Source organism: Haliaeetus albicilla, chromosome 20 (assembly GCF_947461875.1).
Source record: "Haliaeetus albicilla chromosome 20, bHalAlb1.1, whole genome shotgun sequence".
NCBI classification, from domain to species: Eukaryota; Metazoa; Chordata; class Aves; order Accipitriformes; family Accipitridae; genus Haliaeetus; species Haliaeetus albicilla.
The window spans coordinates 27,269,637-27,281,803 of NC_091502.1; the positions used below are offsets into that span (position 1 = coordinate 27,269,637).

The window sequence follows — 12,167 nt, forward strand, 5'->3', positions numbered from 1 at the left end:
GGGGGGTCAGGATCAGTCCCAAACTATGCACCAGCTGAAGCCCAGGGTCCCAGAACTACGATTTCCCAGTTCAGCAGCGTGGTTTTCAGAGGGGCCTCCTCGCCTCCGACCCCCCTGTGTCCCCAGCAGGATCCGGCACTCGGGCACCAGCACCTCCCCTGAACCGAGGGGGCTGCAGGGATCCGGGAACGCCAGGGGGTCCTGATTTAGGCATCTAAATGTAGATGCCATCCCCACCGAGGCTTGCCAGATGACGGCATCACGCGGCGCCGGCACGCTCCCCAGCCGCAGCATCACACCGGGAACGGCTGGCTGCCCCCCCAAGGGCTGTCACCCCCCGCAGACGCAGCTCCGTCCCACAGTCCCCATTTACACCAGCGTCAGGATCCGACCCTGCGCAGGAGGGCATGCGGTCTCCCAGAGGATGCTCGGGCAATTATGGGCTAATCGATGGGGAGCGGAGGCGATGCATCAATAGCTGCAGAGCTCCTGCAGATGGGCAGACAGCCACCCCCCCAGAGCCCCCCGCTCTCCCTGCCCTCAGCCTCTGCCCAAGCAAGCCCAGATGGAGGGACAGAGAAAGACGGACGGATCCAGAAGGCTGCACCTCACCAATGCCAGACAAAGCCTTTGCATGGCAATGGGATGCTGAGAGGAACCCCCATCCCCTCTCCCGGGTCGTCCCCAGCCCCATCAAACCCACAGGTCCCAAAATGTTGTCTCCCGAAGCCCCACGAGAGCAAGCACAAGCTCTCGCTGGCTCACAGCCTGCCTGGTCCTCGGTCGGTCTTAAATCTGGTTTGGGGGCGAGCTCAGGGCTTTAGGAGAGGGGCCAGATCCTGATCTCGTCATGCAAACACGGTCCTCGCTGCCCACTGGTCCCGGCCCGGGCAGCTGGAGACCCTGACCCAAACACCCACTGAACCCCACGGGCCCCCACCCCGGCATCACTCCCCAGTTCCCAGCCTGGTCCCGGGGTCCAGGCAGGCACACGAGCCCCAGGTAGGAGGCAGACCCCAGCCGTGCTGGCACACGGGCTGCGCTCCTCCTGGCACTGCCGGTGACCCTGGCGCACATCTTATTTTGGGTTTGCCAGAGGCTTTTTTAGATCTGCTAAATAAGAGGCAGAGGATTTCCTGGTGCTGTAAATACACCAATCATGAAATCTGCCTGTCAGAGTCACATTTTCTCTGACTCAGGCAGCTCTGACCCCTCCAGCCAGCACTTGCGGTTTCAGCAGCGAAGACGGTCAAGCGGCCGCCACTCCTGCCTAACGCGAGCAAAGTGTACGGCAGGGCAAGGCTGGTCGTCCTCCCGGCACTAACCGGGCACAGCCAAATCCGGCAGACCCCCGCAGCGGTGTGAGGCCCTGGCTGGCAGCAGGGCTCACACAGCGGCCCCCACGCCTCCAGACACCGGCATCCCGGCGTTGCCACAGGGGTCCAGCCACGGTGCCTCTTCCCCGGCACCTCCTGGCACAGCTTGGCTTTGCTTCAGGCTGCAAAAGCCGTGCGCCCATCTCCTGCCGAGGAAGGAGCAACGGGGACGCCGGGGCTAGCTGTCACCCAGGGCTCCTTGCCGGCTGCACCAGAGAAACCAGCAGCACCCAGGACCTTCCCCCTGGTTTCAGCCAACCCAACCAGCAGCACAAAAATCCCTGAAGCAGCATAAAAACCGAGGGGCCACGCACACGCAGACCAGCCCTTTTCCTCTCCCACCTGTGCAGCTTAAAAAGAAAAAAACAAAAAACATTTACTGTTAAAAATAGAAAAGTGACAGTGCTGGGTGACATCGCTGTCACAGGATGTCTGGTGCTGCCTGCGCAGGCAGGCTCCTTCCCCAGCCGGTCACTGCCTGCGACATGCTTCTTGGCAAAACCCCACGGAGGAGCTGAGGGAAAGGCGGCGGCACCAGTGGGGGGGTCCCACACGTGTCCCCTCCCGGCAGGAGCCAAGGAGTCACCACGAGCGTCGCACATAGCCACGGGTGACGGCAGCCCCGGCCCTGCCAGGCCAGCGAAGCCGCGGTGGGACAGACCCACCTCCGGCAGCCAGGAATTTGGGGTGGCATAGGGGTGGGCGCACATCCGTGAGCCCCCCCAGCCTGGGCACAGCGTGCAGCCTTGCCGGGAGGAGCAGAGTACGCAGCGGTGGCACCGGCAGCACCAGTTTCACCACCGGTTCTGCTTTTGCACCAAGTGGGAAGCGGATGGGTTTGTGCTACGCAGCTGATGTGGGACACCTCTCCCCGTCCCCCCCTACCCCGGGATGGACCCTGTGCCGCTGCGAGGCGAGAGCTGCACCCGCCGGGCGCTCACCTCCGCTTGCCACCGGCACAACCCCAGCACCAGGCACGTGCCGGCGGAGTGCCGGGGCGGCCGTGGGGCCTCGCCGCTGCTCGCTGGGGATGGGGACGAAGCTCCAGCGAGGGACCCACCGGGTCCCTGGTGCAGCAGGCTGGCAGCTCACCATCGCCCTTCGCCCTCGCCCAGTAAATCATTCATCAGGACCTCACTGGGTTCCCTCCTCCAGTCACTGGTCATTTATAACCTCTGTCCAAAAAGAGACGAGGAAATTCCAGAAACAAAATCAACCCGGAGAGCCGCGGTAACCCAGCCAGGTGTCGGGGACCGGGGGGCGGGAGGGATCACCCAGCCCTCGTCCCCGCCGCCCCTTTCGGCTCTCAAATCCTCGCCCTGCTTACCCACCGCATTCCTCCCCGGGATTAGGCAATGCCGCCGAAGCTGTTTTGTAAGAGACTTAAAGGCTGTAAGAACGGCGTGACGAGGGGCAGGCGAGGGCTGTAAACCACCCCCAGGACCAGGGCAGGGATGGGCAGCTGCCTGCAAACCAGGAGGATGAGCCGGGATGCCGAAACACACCGCGGGCTTGTAGCAGCCAGGGACAGACCCCGCCAGCCCCATCCCAAGCCCGCACTGCCCTCGGTCTCCCTGTTCTGGGGATGGAGGACCTGGGGGTGACCAGGGATGGTCCCCATCGCCCCCATAGTCTGGACCGAGGGGCTTGGCCATCCCCTCTGCTCTCAAACAGGGGTGCTGGCAGCTTTTCTGGGGGGCTCCCACAGCCGCCACATCCTCACCAGCCCCACTCAGATGTCCCCAACCTAGCAGAGGGGTTTGGATGCTCTTTTTGCCCGGCCACCTGCACGTGAGCCCCAGGAGAGCCAAGCATCGTGCCGGGCTCCTGGGGCTCAGCCTCCCCTGAGGCACCAGGGACCCCCTCCCCATCCACCCCCATCCCTGCACCAGTGCCCCCAGCCTCGGGGGACATCCTGCACCCACAGTTCCTTTTCTGAAGCAGAGTCAAGCAAGAAAACAGCCGTGGCCTCCCCTTTGCAGCCACCCCACCTGGGATCCCAGCCCACACCAAAGCCTTGCCCTGGCTTTGCTTGCCAGCGGTGCCGGGTAGTGCATTGGCTGCCAAGCAGCACCACCAGCATGCACAAGTGGCCCCAGCACGCACCACAACAAACCAGCCACTCCATTTCAGGTTTGCCCAACGCCATACACCACAGCTTTCCTGCCCAAGGGTCTGCTCCAGGGTTACCCACCTCTGGGTGCCACATGCAGGCACAGGCAGGAGACCCCAAGCCCCCCATGCCACAGGGATATGCCCGTCCTTATCCCACTGCTGCTGTCGGGGCCATGGGTTTCCCATCCTACAAACCAGAGGCAAACAGCCATAGGCAGCGGGAGCACGAACAGCAGTAATGAAGGCCAGGCTCATTAGATTAACAAGCTGTGTATGGGATGGGAAGGGCAGTGGTCTCTGATTAGGGGTGGCCGCCAAGCACGCTGCCTTCACCGGCTCCGGCAAAGCCTTGACCACCACAGAGGTGACTGCGCGCAGCCCCCTGCACCCTCGCAGCCCTGCAGCACCCAGCTAAATCATCATTTTACCCCTAACGAGGTGCTGGGGAATCAAGCGGTTTGACCAGGGCTGGTCGGTGCATCAGTGGCAGAGCTGTGCTTGCAGCAGCACCATCCCTGGGCACCGGCAGCCGAACCATGGCTGCCCCATGGCTCTTCCGTGCCCATCCCTTCGAGGGCACCTGGGCTAGTGGCCACGAGCTGGAGGAAAACCGGCACAGGAGCCCGTCAGGCGTGCAGCACCCGCTCGATGGGTCTCATTCCAATTCCTCCTCCACCACTGGCAACCCGGCAGGCGGGGGAAGCAAACCCTGCCTACACCCTGGCGTTCCCCTTTCCCAGGCTTTTGGGCTCGTTAATCAAAGAGAGCTAATTAAAGCGGGCAAAGCATGGTACCTTGGCTCAGCTGCGGGAGGCGGATGGGCGAGGTGGCCGATGTACCAGCAGCCCATGCCCGGCTCCCCGGCCGGCGCGGCGGAGGCTCACGGAGGGGTCTCTGCCCGCCCGAGGACTTCCTCAAACGCCACCTCGGCAATCGGGAACTTGCCGAAAAGCCGAGCCGGGCGTTACGAGCCCAGTGCGCGGGGGGACGTGTTGCAATAACGGCCCCTCGCTCGCAGCTCGCCACCGCGCTGCAAGAGCTCTCCGGCCCCGGCAAAACCCGTGGTATCTCAGCACGGCCGAGAAACGCCGACTGCAGCCGCCACGGGAGAGGAGGAAGCCGGACCCTGGTACCAGACGAGCCCTGGCTGACGGCAAGACGGGGCAGGGCCTTCAGCAAGAGAGGAAGGAAGAAACGGGGAGGGTGGTCCCCGGAAAGCCGCGCGGCGTGGCACGGCTCCCCGGCACTGCGGCGGGGACCGGGGCACTGAGGATGAGGTGTCCCGGGGCCAGCAGGACAAGCCGAGCCCCGGCCACCAGCAAGGAAGGGACGAGTGGCCGGGTGGCTGCCGCGTCCCCACCACCCCAGGAGCCCCACGGACCCCCCGGGAGGGCAGCGAGCCCTCACCCACGGGGGTCCTGGTGGGCACCGGGGACATGGAGCCAGGTTGTGGGGGGACCTGTGGGAATGGGAATGGCCATCAGTGGGAAGGGGGTTACCCAGCCCCCACATCCCTGGCTGCATTGGGCAACCAGCCTCGCACCAAGGTGATTTTTACCCCTTTCTGCCTCGATTAAGAAAGGATCCTCAGCCGGGACCATGGCCATCCAGGACGGGGCTGATGTCCCAGCGTCCCTGCGGGAGCCGGGGACAGACCCAGCCTGGCCGAGGAGCCCAGGACCGACTCGCCTGGGCCCAGCCGCAGCCACCGCCGCTCTCGGCCGGGAATCGAAAGCGCCACATCCTCGCACCGAAACTTGCCGACGCAAATCCTCGGCGAGCAGAGAATGCCCAAAAGCAGAAGCAGGGGCCGGGGATCATACCGAGCCTTGGCTCCCAGCAGCACCGCACCCCACAGACCTCCCACCGAAACTACTCCAGTGCTTCACCTCGGCAGAGTCCCATCAGTTCAGCAGCTGCAAAGGTCTCACTTTGGGAAGATGAGGCTGTTTCATTTTCAAGATCTCACCGTGGAGCACAGGCCAGTAAATACAACATGCAAATAATATTCAAACACACCAGGCCTCGGGCAGCATTCAAAAATCAAGTTAAATCTTGCAAAGTCATCAAAATCTAGGGGTGGAAAAGGTTCTTCAGAGCCTCTTCCTGCTGCCAGTGATTCAAATCTCAAAGTGCTTCATGTTTAAGCAGCCGGGACGGTACCCCAGCCTCGCTGCAGGCTGCTCAGCTTGCTTTACAGCTCCTACACACCGTGCCTTCCTCCAAGGGTGCCACCAGCTGCCAAGCTCCCCGTGGTGGGAACTGCCCGAAGGCGGCTGTGCACGGAGGTGAGGGGTGTGCACGGAGGTGTGGGGTGTGCGTGGAGATGTGGGGCATGCACGGAGGTGAGGGGCGTGCACGGAGATGCAGGGTGTGCATGGAGATGTGGGATGTGCATGGAGGTGAGGGGTGTGCACGGAGATGTGGGATGTGCATGGAGATGTAGGGTGTGCATGGTGGTGAGGAGTGTGCACAGCTGATCGGGGTGTGCACGGTAGCGTTGGGAGCGCACGGCAGCTGAGGGGGTGCACGCCTGGTGCCCAGGAGTGGTGCAGCAACTGGGCCGTGCTGGAGGGAAGGCAGCGGCACCGGGAGGAGAGGGCAGCAGGAGAGAAAGCCGTGAGCCGAGACAACACCGACCCCGCTCCTCGGGATGGGGCAGCTTGTGGGGCGCTTCCCCCTGCTCCTCCGACATGCAGCGGGAGGAAGGCTATGAGGAAGGCGATGAGGAGGGTGTCGGGGACAAGGGGGTAGGGAAACGAGGGGTTCCTCATTTCCCCAAGGTCCCGCCTGCATTTCCCTTCTCCCCCTGGAAGTAAAACCCAGGAAGGTGAAGCGTGCCCTGGGCTGCGGCATGAACGAGGGCACCCGAGCTCCCGGCATCCCCTCCCGGGGCATCGCCGCCTGCCTTGCAAATCCAGCAAAAAAAGGGGCAAAACCAGCAGAAAGGGGGCAAAACCATACAGCAACTGATGTCCCTGCCCACTGAGCCCCGCCCGGGATGCTCTCAGCTCCTGACACACTTTCTGGCAGCCGCCTGCAAAATAGGTCAGGAAACTGTACCCCGCATGCACGGCCCCCCCCAGCAGCCCCACTGGGCACGGGGCCGTCCCCCACCTCCGGGGGTCCAGCGATGCCATGGCGGGATGGTGCCGAACACCGGCTGCAAGCCGAGGATGCCCCTGTGGAGCACCGGTCCCGGGGGGGGGGGCACGACACCAGTGTCCTCCGTGGGGATCATCCACGGCACCCAGCGCGCAGCACCAAAACCAGGTCGGTCCCTGTTTTGCCTTCCCGTAAGTGGGAAGTGAGAGTCTCTTGGTGGAGGAGGGCTTGACCGCTCCGGCTGTGGCCGGTGGGGGGGCCCTTTGCCAGCCCTGCTGCCCTGCCGCCTCCTCTTCTTCCTCCTCGGGGTGCAGCGGGCACCCGCGGCACAGACCCAGCTCACCCCCAGGGCCACCCAAAAACCTCTGCCTGGAAAAAGCCAGCTCATGGGGGTGCAGCAGCACCCCAACCCCATGCACAGACCCCCTCCACCGTGCCGGGGCCACCTCCCGTCCACCCCTGGCCACCACAACACCGCCCGGCAGCCCTTTGGCAAGGACAGAGCCAAGCCGCGGCGTGTGGATGCTACCGCAGGGACCCCCCCAACCACATGCACCCGCTCCCCCCTTTGCAAAAGCCTTTCTGCACAACCAGCCCCCCCCCATCACCTGCAGTTTTGGGGTGTCCAAGTGCCGTCCCGGCCACTCCCTGGGTGCCCTGAACTAGGGCAGCATCGCCTGCCCGCACCCTGAGCTGGCAGCACGGGCAGGAGGAGGAGGAAGGCCATGCCGGGGATGGGGGGGGGGCACGGCAGCACTTTCTAACCTGTCCCAGCCAGGCGGGAAGCCCCAAATTATTTTTAGACTATTTTTTTTCCCCTGAAGCGTGACGTTTGTGCCGTGCCACAGGCAGAAGAGCAGGCAGGGAGACACCGACTTGGGCCACCCCCTGCCAGATTCCACCTGCTGCTACGGTGGGTTCTGGCTCTGCGTTTTAACGATTTAACAGCTCGCATCCATCTGCAAAATTTCCCGGAGCACTAACACCCTGACAGCCATGGGGTCCCTGCTGCAGGACACTCACTGGAGCCACCTGAAGCCCCCAGCACGCGATGACAGTGCCTGCAACCCTCCCAGGCTGATGGAACAGGACTTGATTTCCTGGGGGGGGGGACGCCAACTGTGTGGCACGGGGTGGTAAAAATAGGGATGGGGCAACCATGCTGCCCTGCCCGAGAAGAAGAGCCACGAGATACTGGCATGGGGGAGCATCGCTCCCTGCCTCCTCCCAGACACCCCCAAAATACCCAGGGCTCACCCCCTTGGTGGGTTTTCTAGGTCCTAGTGGCAAACGACCCGCTTTCGGGGTGGGGGGACAGGGGACGTGGAGTATGGAGGGATGCAAAAGTCCAATATTGCTATAAATATCCCCATCCCTGATGTCCCGGCTGCTTCCCATAACAGCTCGGCCCCAGCAGCTGCTGCTGCAGTGGGGGGCACCCCCAGAAAACAACCGGCAGCTTTCGGAGGGGCTTTCCCCGGCGCAGACATGGCCTTCCTCCCGACACGGTCCTGGGACCCCAGGACAGCCCGGAGGGAGCTGCCGACGAGCCCCAGCACGGCCACCCACCCGCAGCACCCGGGTCTGCTGCACGGCACCAGCCTGCGCCTTCAAAGGCTGTTTTTTTAGGGGTGAACGCTGCAAATTAAAATTGCAGCCCCTGCAGCGGTGCCGAAGTCCTGCAGACCTCCCCCCGGAGCGAGGGACCCCCCCGGGCAGGCACGGCCCCCAGCCCCGCACCCCCGAGCATCGTCCCGATGGCCCCGGGGACGCGGCAGCAGCAGCGAGGCGACGCAAGAAGCCAGCTCGACGTTACCAGAGGACGAAGCAGCGACCGTCCCGGTTCTAGCCGCGCAGCGCCGGCAGCCTGTGCCAGAGCAATTCTTCAGGCCTTGCCAGACATACCACGACGCGGTGAGGAGGAGGAGGAGGAAGGCGAGAGAAACCCGCCGGCGGCATTGCCCGGCGTTTGGGAGCTGTTGGCGGCGATCGGCACTGCACGGGCGCTGCTGGCAGGGATCCTGGCAGGGATCCTGGCAGGGATCCCGGCTGCCCCGGCAGAGCCGCAGCTGCCGGCGTTGTTTGGCCGTGAATTGGGACGCGCCGAGCTGGTTCTCAAACAGAAAACAAATCTGCCAGCCGGGCCCTCGGGGTTCCGCTCTCCTGGGCTTCACCCCTCCATCACCGGCCCCAGCCCTGCCAGTGCCGCCCCGGCGTCCCTGGTCATGTCCCTCACCCCAGCAGGCACGGCTATTGCTGCACCTCGACTCCCTGGGGTGGCCTGGGGACAGGGGTTGTCGGCACAGCCGGGGGTCCCAGGAGACTGGGGTTGAGCTGGGTTATGCTGGGGATGAGCTGGGGTATACTGGAATCAAGCTGGGGAGTACTGGGATTGAGCTGCGGTGTACTGGGGTTGAGCTGGAGTGTGCTGGGGGTGAGCTGGGGTATACTGGTGATAAGCTGGGGACTGCTGGGAGGGGGAGCTGGGCCATATTGGAATTGAGCTGGGGAGTACTGGGACTGCGAGCTGGGGTATACTGGGGTTAATCTGGGATGTGCTGGGGGTGCGGGTGCATCCAGCTGGGGGGGCACAGCCATGTCATAGCCGAGCGCTTTTGGAGCACGGGTGCAACCTGCCCCCCCCAGCTCCTCTGCACCCACCACAGCTCACCGTGTCCCCCCCCCGGTGCCCCCGCAGCACCGCACGCTCCAGGCAAGCCGATGCCCCCGCAGCACGTGGGGAAGTGCAGGAGAAGCATGACCCCCCCGGGAAAGAAACCACAGCCGAGGAGGTCGTGTGTGTGTGTCCCGTCGTTCGTCCCCCCCAAGCTGCGTTTGCACCCCCAGCCCCCGCCATCCCAGGCATCGCCCACCCCACCGAGCAGTGAGGAAAGCGCGGTGAGAGGAGCACCAAGTACCTCTGTTTGGCAGCGCCGAGGATGCCGAGGTGCTTCCCGGGGCGGGGGCTGGCAGGGCCCCCCCAGCCAGGCATGGCGGCAGCCCTGCCAGGCCTGGGCTTGTTCCTGCATGGAGGTTTGGCTGCCTCATGGAAACGGGAGCCGAGGGGAAAACCGTAGGGACTTTCCCCCCGCAAAAAAAAATAAAAATAAAAAGGGGTTTGGGTTGGTTTTTTTTCCTCCCCACCCAGTTCCCGAGGCCTTGGCAAAGGGAAAAAATGAAGCCGGGTGGTTTGGGGACGCGGGGGGAGACGTGAGGATCCCACGGCTGCCCCACATCGCTCCCCAAGCCGAGGGGGGGCTGCAAGCCGGTCCCGGCGGATTGCACTTGTGCTGGCTGGACAATGCTCCTTTCATACCGCAGAGCAGCTCGGGGACGGGGACACGCTGGCTGCCTGCTCCCGGGGACGGGGGGGGGACGGGGGACGGGGGGTCGGTCCCCATGGTCTCGGCCCCTCGCCCACGCGAGGCCGTGCCCCGTGCAAGGAGGGGCTGGGCTCAGCAGCACCCGCTGGGCGATGCACCAGGCTCGGCCCCGCGTTTAGGGGACGATGCTCTGCGGGGGTTCAGCCTGCGGGGCCAGTGTCTGACACCCCCCACCAAAAAAAAAAAGCCCCTGCTGCTTGCATCCCCCTCTGCTCGCAGCATCCCAGCTCGCCGGGTGCTCGGAGCCATCCCTATGGGATCCCCTGCCAAAGCCTTCAACCGAAGACGATGATGGTGCCGTGGGTGCCACGGCCTTATCCAGGTCACGGGGTTGCATATCCCAAGGCCCCAGGGGACCGGCAGCAATGCCGGAGGGTCATTCCTGCAGAGCCAAAGCCTGGCAGACCTTCCCGCAGCATTTAAGGGATCCCTCACGTCCTCCCCAGCCAGCGGTGGGACAGAACCAACACGGCACCTCAAGAAAGCCCCCCAGCCCGGCCCTGGGGTGCCCAGCAGATCCATATCCTCCACCTGCGCTGCCGATGGTCCGCAGCCTACCTGAGCCCCCAGCTCTGCCCGAAGCCCCCCGGCACGCAGCTCCTCCGACACCCGGCCACGCTCTGGAGCATCCTTCACTCCCCTATGGAGCCATTTCTTCTCGCAGCCCCCCCGCCACCGAGTCTCTGGCAGTACCTCCGACAGGCAAAAGACCTAAAAAACCCCCTGCGAGGGGCTTTGCCCCCATGATCGGCCCCCACCGCGCGTCCCCCCCATTGCCGGAGCCGGCCCTGGCTCTGGTTTTGCTCCAGTATTGCCCCGCGCAGGGGTGGAGCGGAGGCCGGCTTCCTTTTTAATTGGGTCCTATTTTTAATGTTGGTTTTCGAGAGGTGTGGGGGAGGATGGGGAGGATGCAGCAGATATAAATTAACAGGCGAAGTCGGAAACGAGTCCCCAGTGCCCAGCCCAGTCCCACATGTGACGGCAACACGGGATCACGCCTGGTGCTGGGGTGCACCGGCTGCACACCGGGTATGTCACGTCGACCGGCCACGAGCCAGACCCTGGCACCCAGCCGTCGAGCAAGACCCCGCCGGCCGGCGTGCCGGGGCAAAGGGGGGGCTGCGCTGGCCGTAACCGCGTGCGCCAGGGCTGCACCCCACGAGGACCAGGGGGTCCCAGGGCTGAGCCCACTGCAGCCGGGCTCCACACAGGGCCATGCTCCCCGGGGGGTGCCAGCCTGTCCCCCCCAGGACAGAGCATCCCCTCTGCCCCCCCCGTGCTCCAGGCACCCCAACACCTCGCAGAACCCTGGTCACCTGGGGGGGGGGGGGCTGCCTGTCACCCCAGGATGGAGCATCCCCTCTGCCCCCCCCCGTGCTCCAGGCACCCCAACACCTCGCAGCCCCCAACCCCTCCCTGCACCCCAAACCCCACACCGCAGCGCGGCACATCCCCTCCCGGTCCCCGCTGAGCTTTGCAGCCCCCACCGACCCGGGGGGGGACGGACACGGGACGGGGACCTGCAGTCGCCCCCCCCCGGCAGCGCCGGGGCTGGCTGCCCGCCCAGGACCCGCCGCTCCCCCCCCACTCCGGCCGCTGCCCAAAGTTTGCGGAGAAGCAGCGCGGGGGGGCAGGCAGGGGGGGCAGGCCCCCCCCCCGGCAGCGAGGGGTCTCTGCCATGTGTCGTGTGTGTCCGTGTCCCCCCCCCGGCCCCCCGGAGCATCCCCGGACTGACCTGGCCGGGCGGCCGCGGGCTCCGCCGGCGGCTGCGGGTACGGGGGGGGGGTGGGAAGGGGGGTAGGGGAAGTGGAGGGGGGGAGGGAAAAACCCTTCCCAGAATTAAATAAATAAAGAGCGGCCCTTGCAAAGGCCGGCACCAGCCGGCTGCCTGCTGCCTGCTCAGGGTCCCCCCCAGGCACCCGGCCATCCTCATCCTCCTCTTCATCGCTCCCCAGCGCATCCCCCACGCTCTGTGCATCCCACCGCCCTGGCTCGGGCCCCGTGGCTCCGGGGGTCCCCGCAGCCCCGGAGGGTCCCCTCCTCGGGGGACGCCGGTTTTAGGTTTCTTGGCAAATATCAGCAGGATCGGAAAAAGAGGATGAAGGCCTCAGGGACGTCACATCTTCCCGAGCTCCATCTTCCCTGCTGCAGCAGCGCGTGGGTCCCGTTGGATGCCAGCAAATCCCCC

General features: G+C 65.0%; 1 protein-coding gene across 1 annotated transcript; it reads left to right on the top strand.

Moving 5' to 3' along the window:
* The first annotated feature begins 450 nt into the window (after positions 1 to 450).
* LOC138690100 (uncharacterized) lies at positions 451 to 9,154 on the top strand. The gene is made up of 4 exons (XM_069807887.1): positions 451 to 798; positions 1,219 to 1,361; positions 2,103 to 2,197; positions 8,316 to 9,154. Exons 1-4 carry the CDS (start codon positions 451 to 453, stop codon positions 8,927 to 8,929), a joined length of 1,200 nt encoding a protein of 399 aa, XP_069663988.1. The 3' UTR covers positions 8,930 to 9,154.
* The last annotated feature ends 3,013 nt before the right edge of the window (positions 9,155 to 12,167 follow it).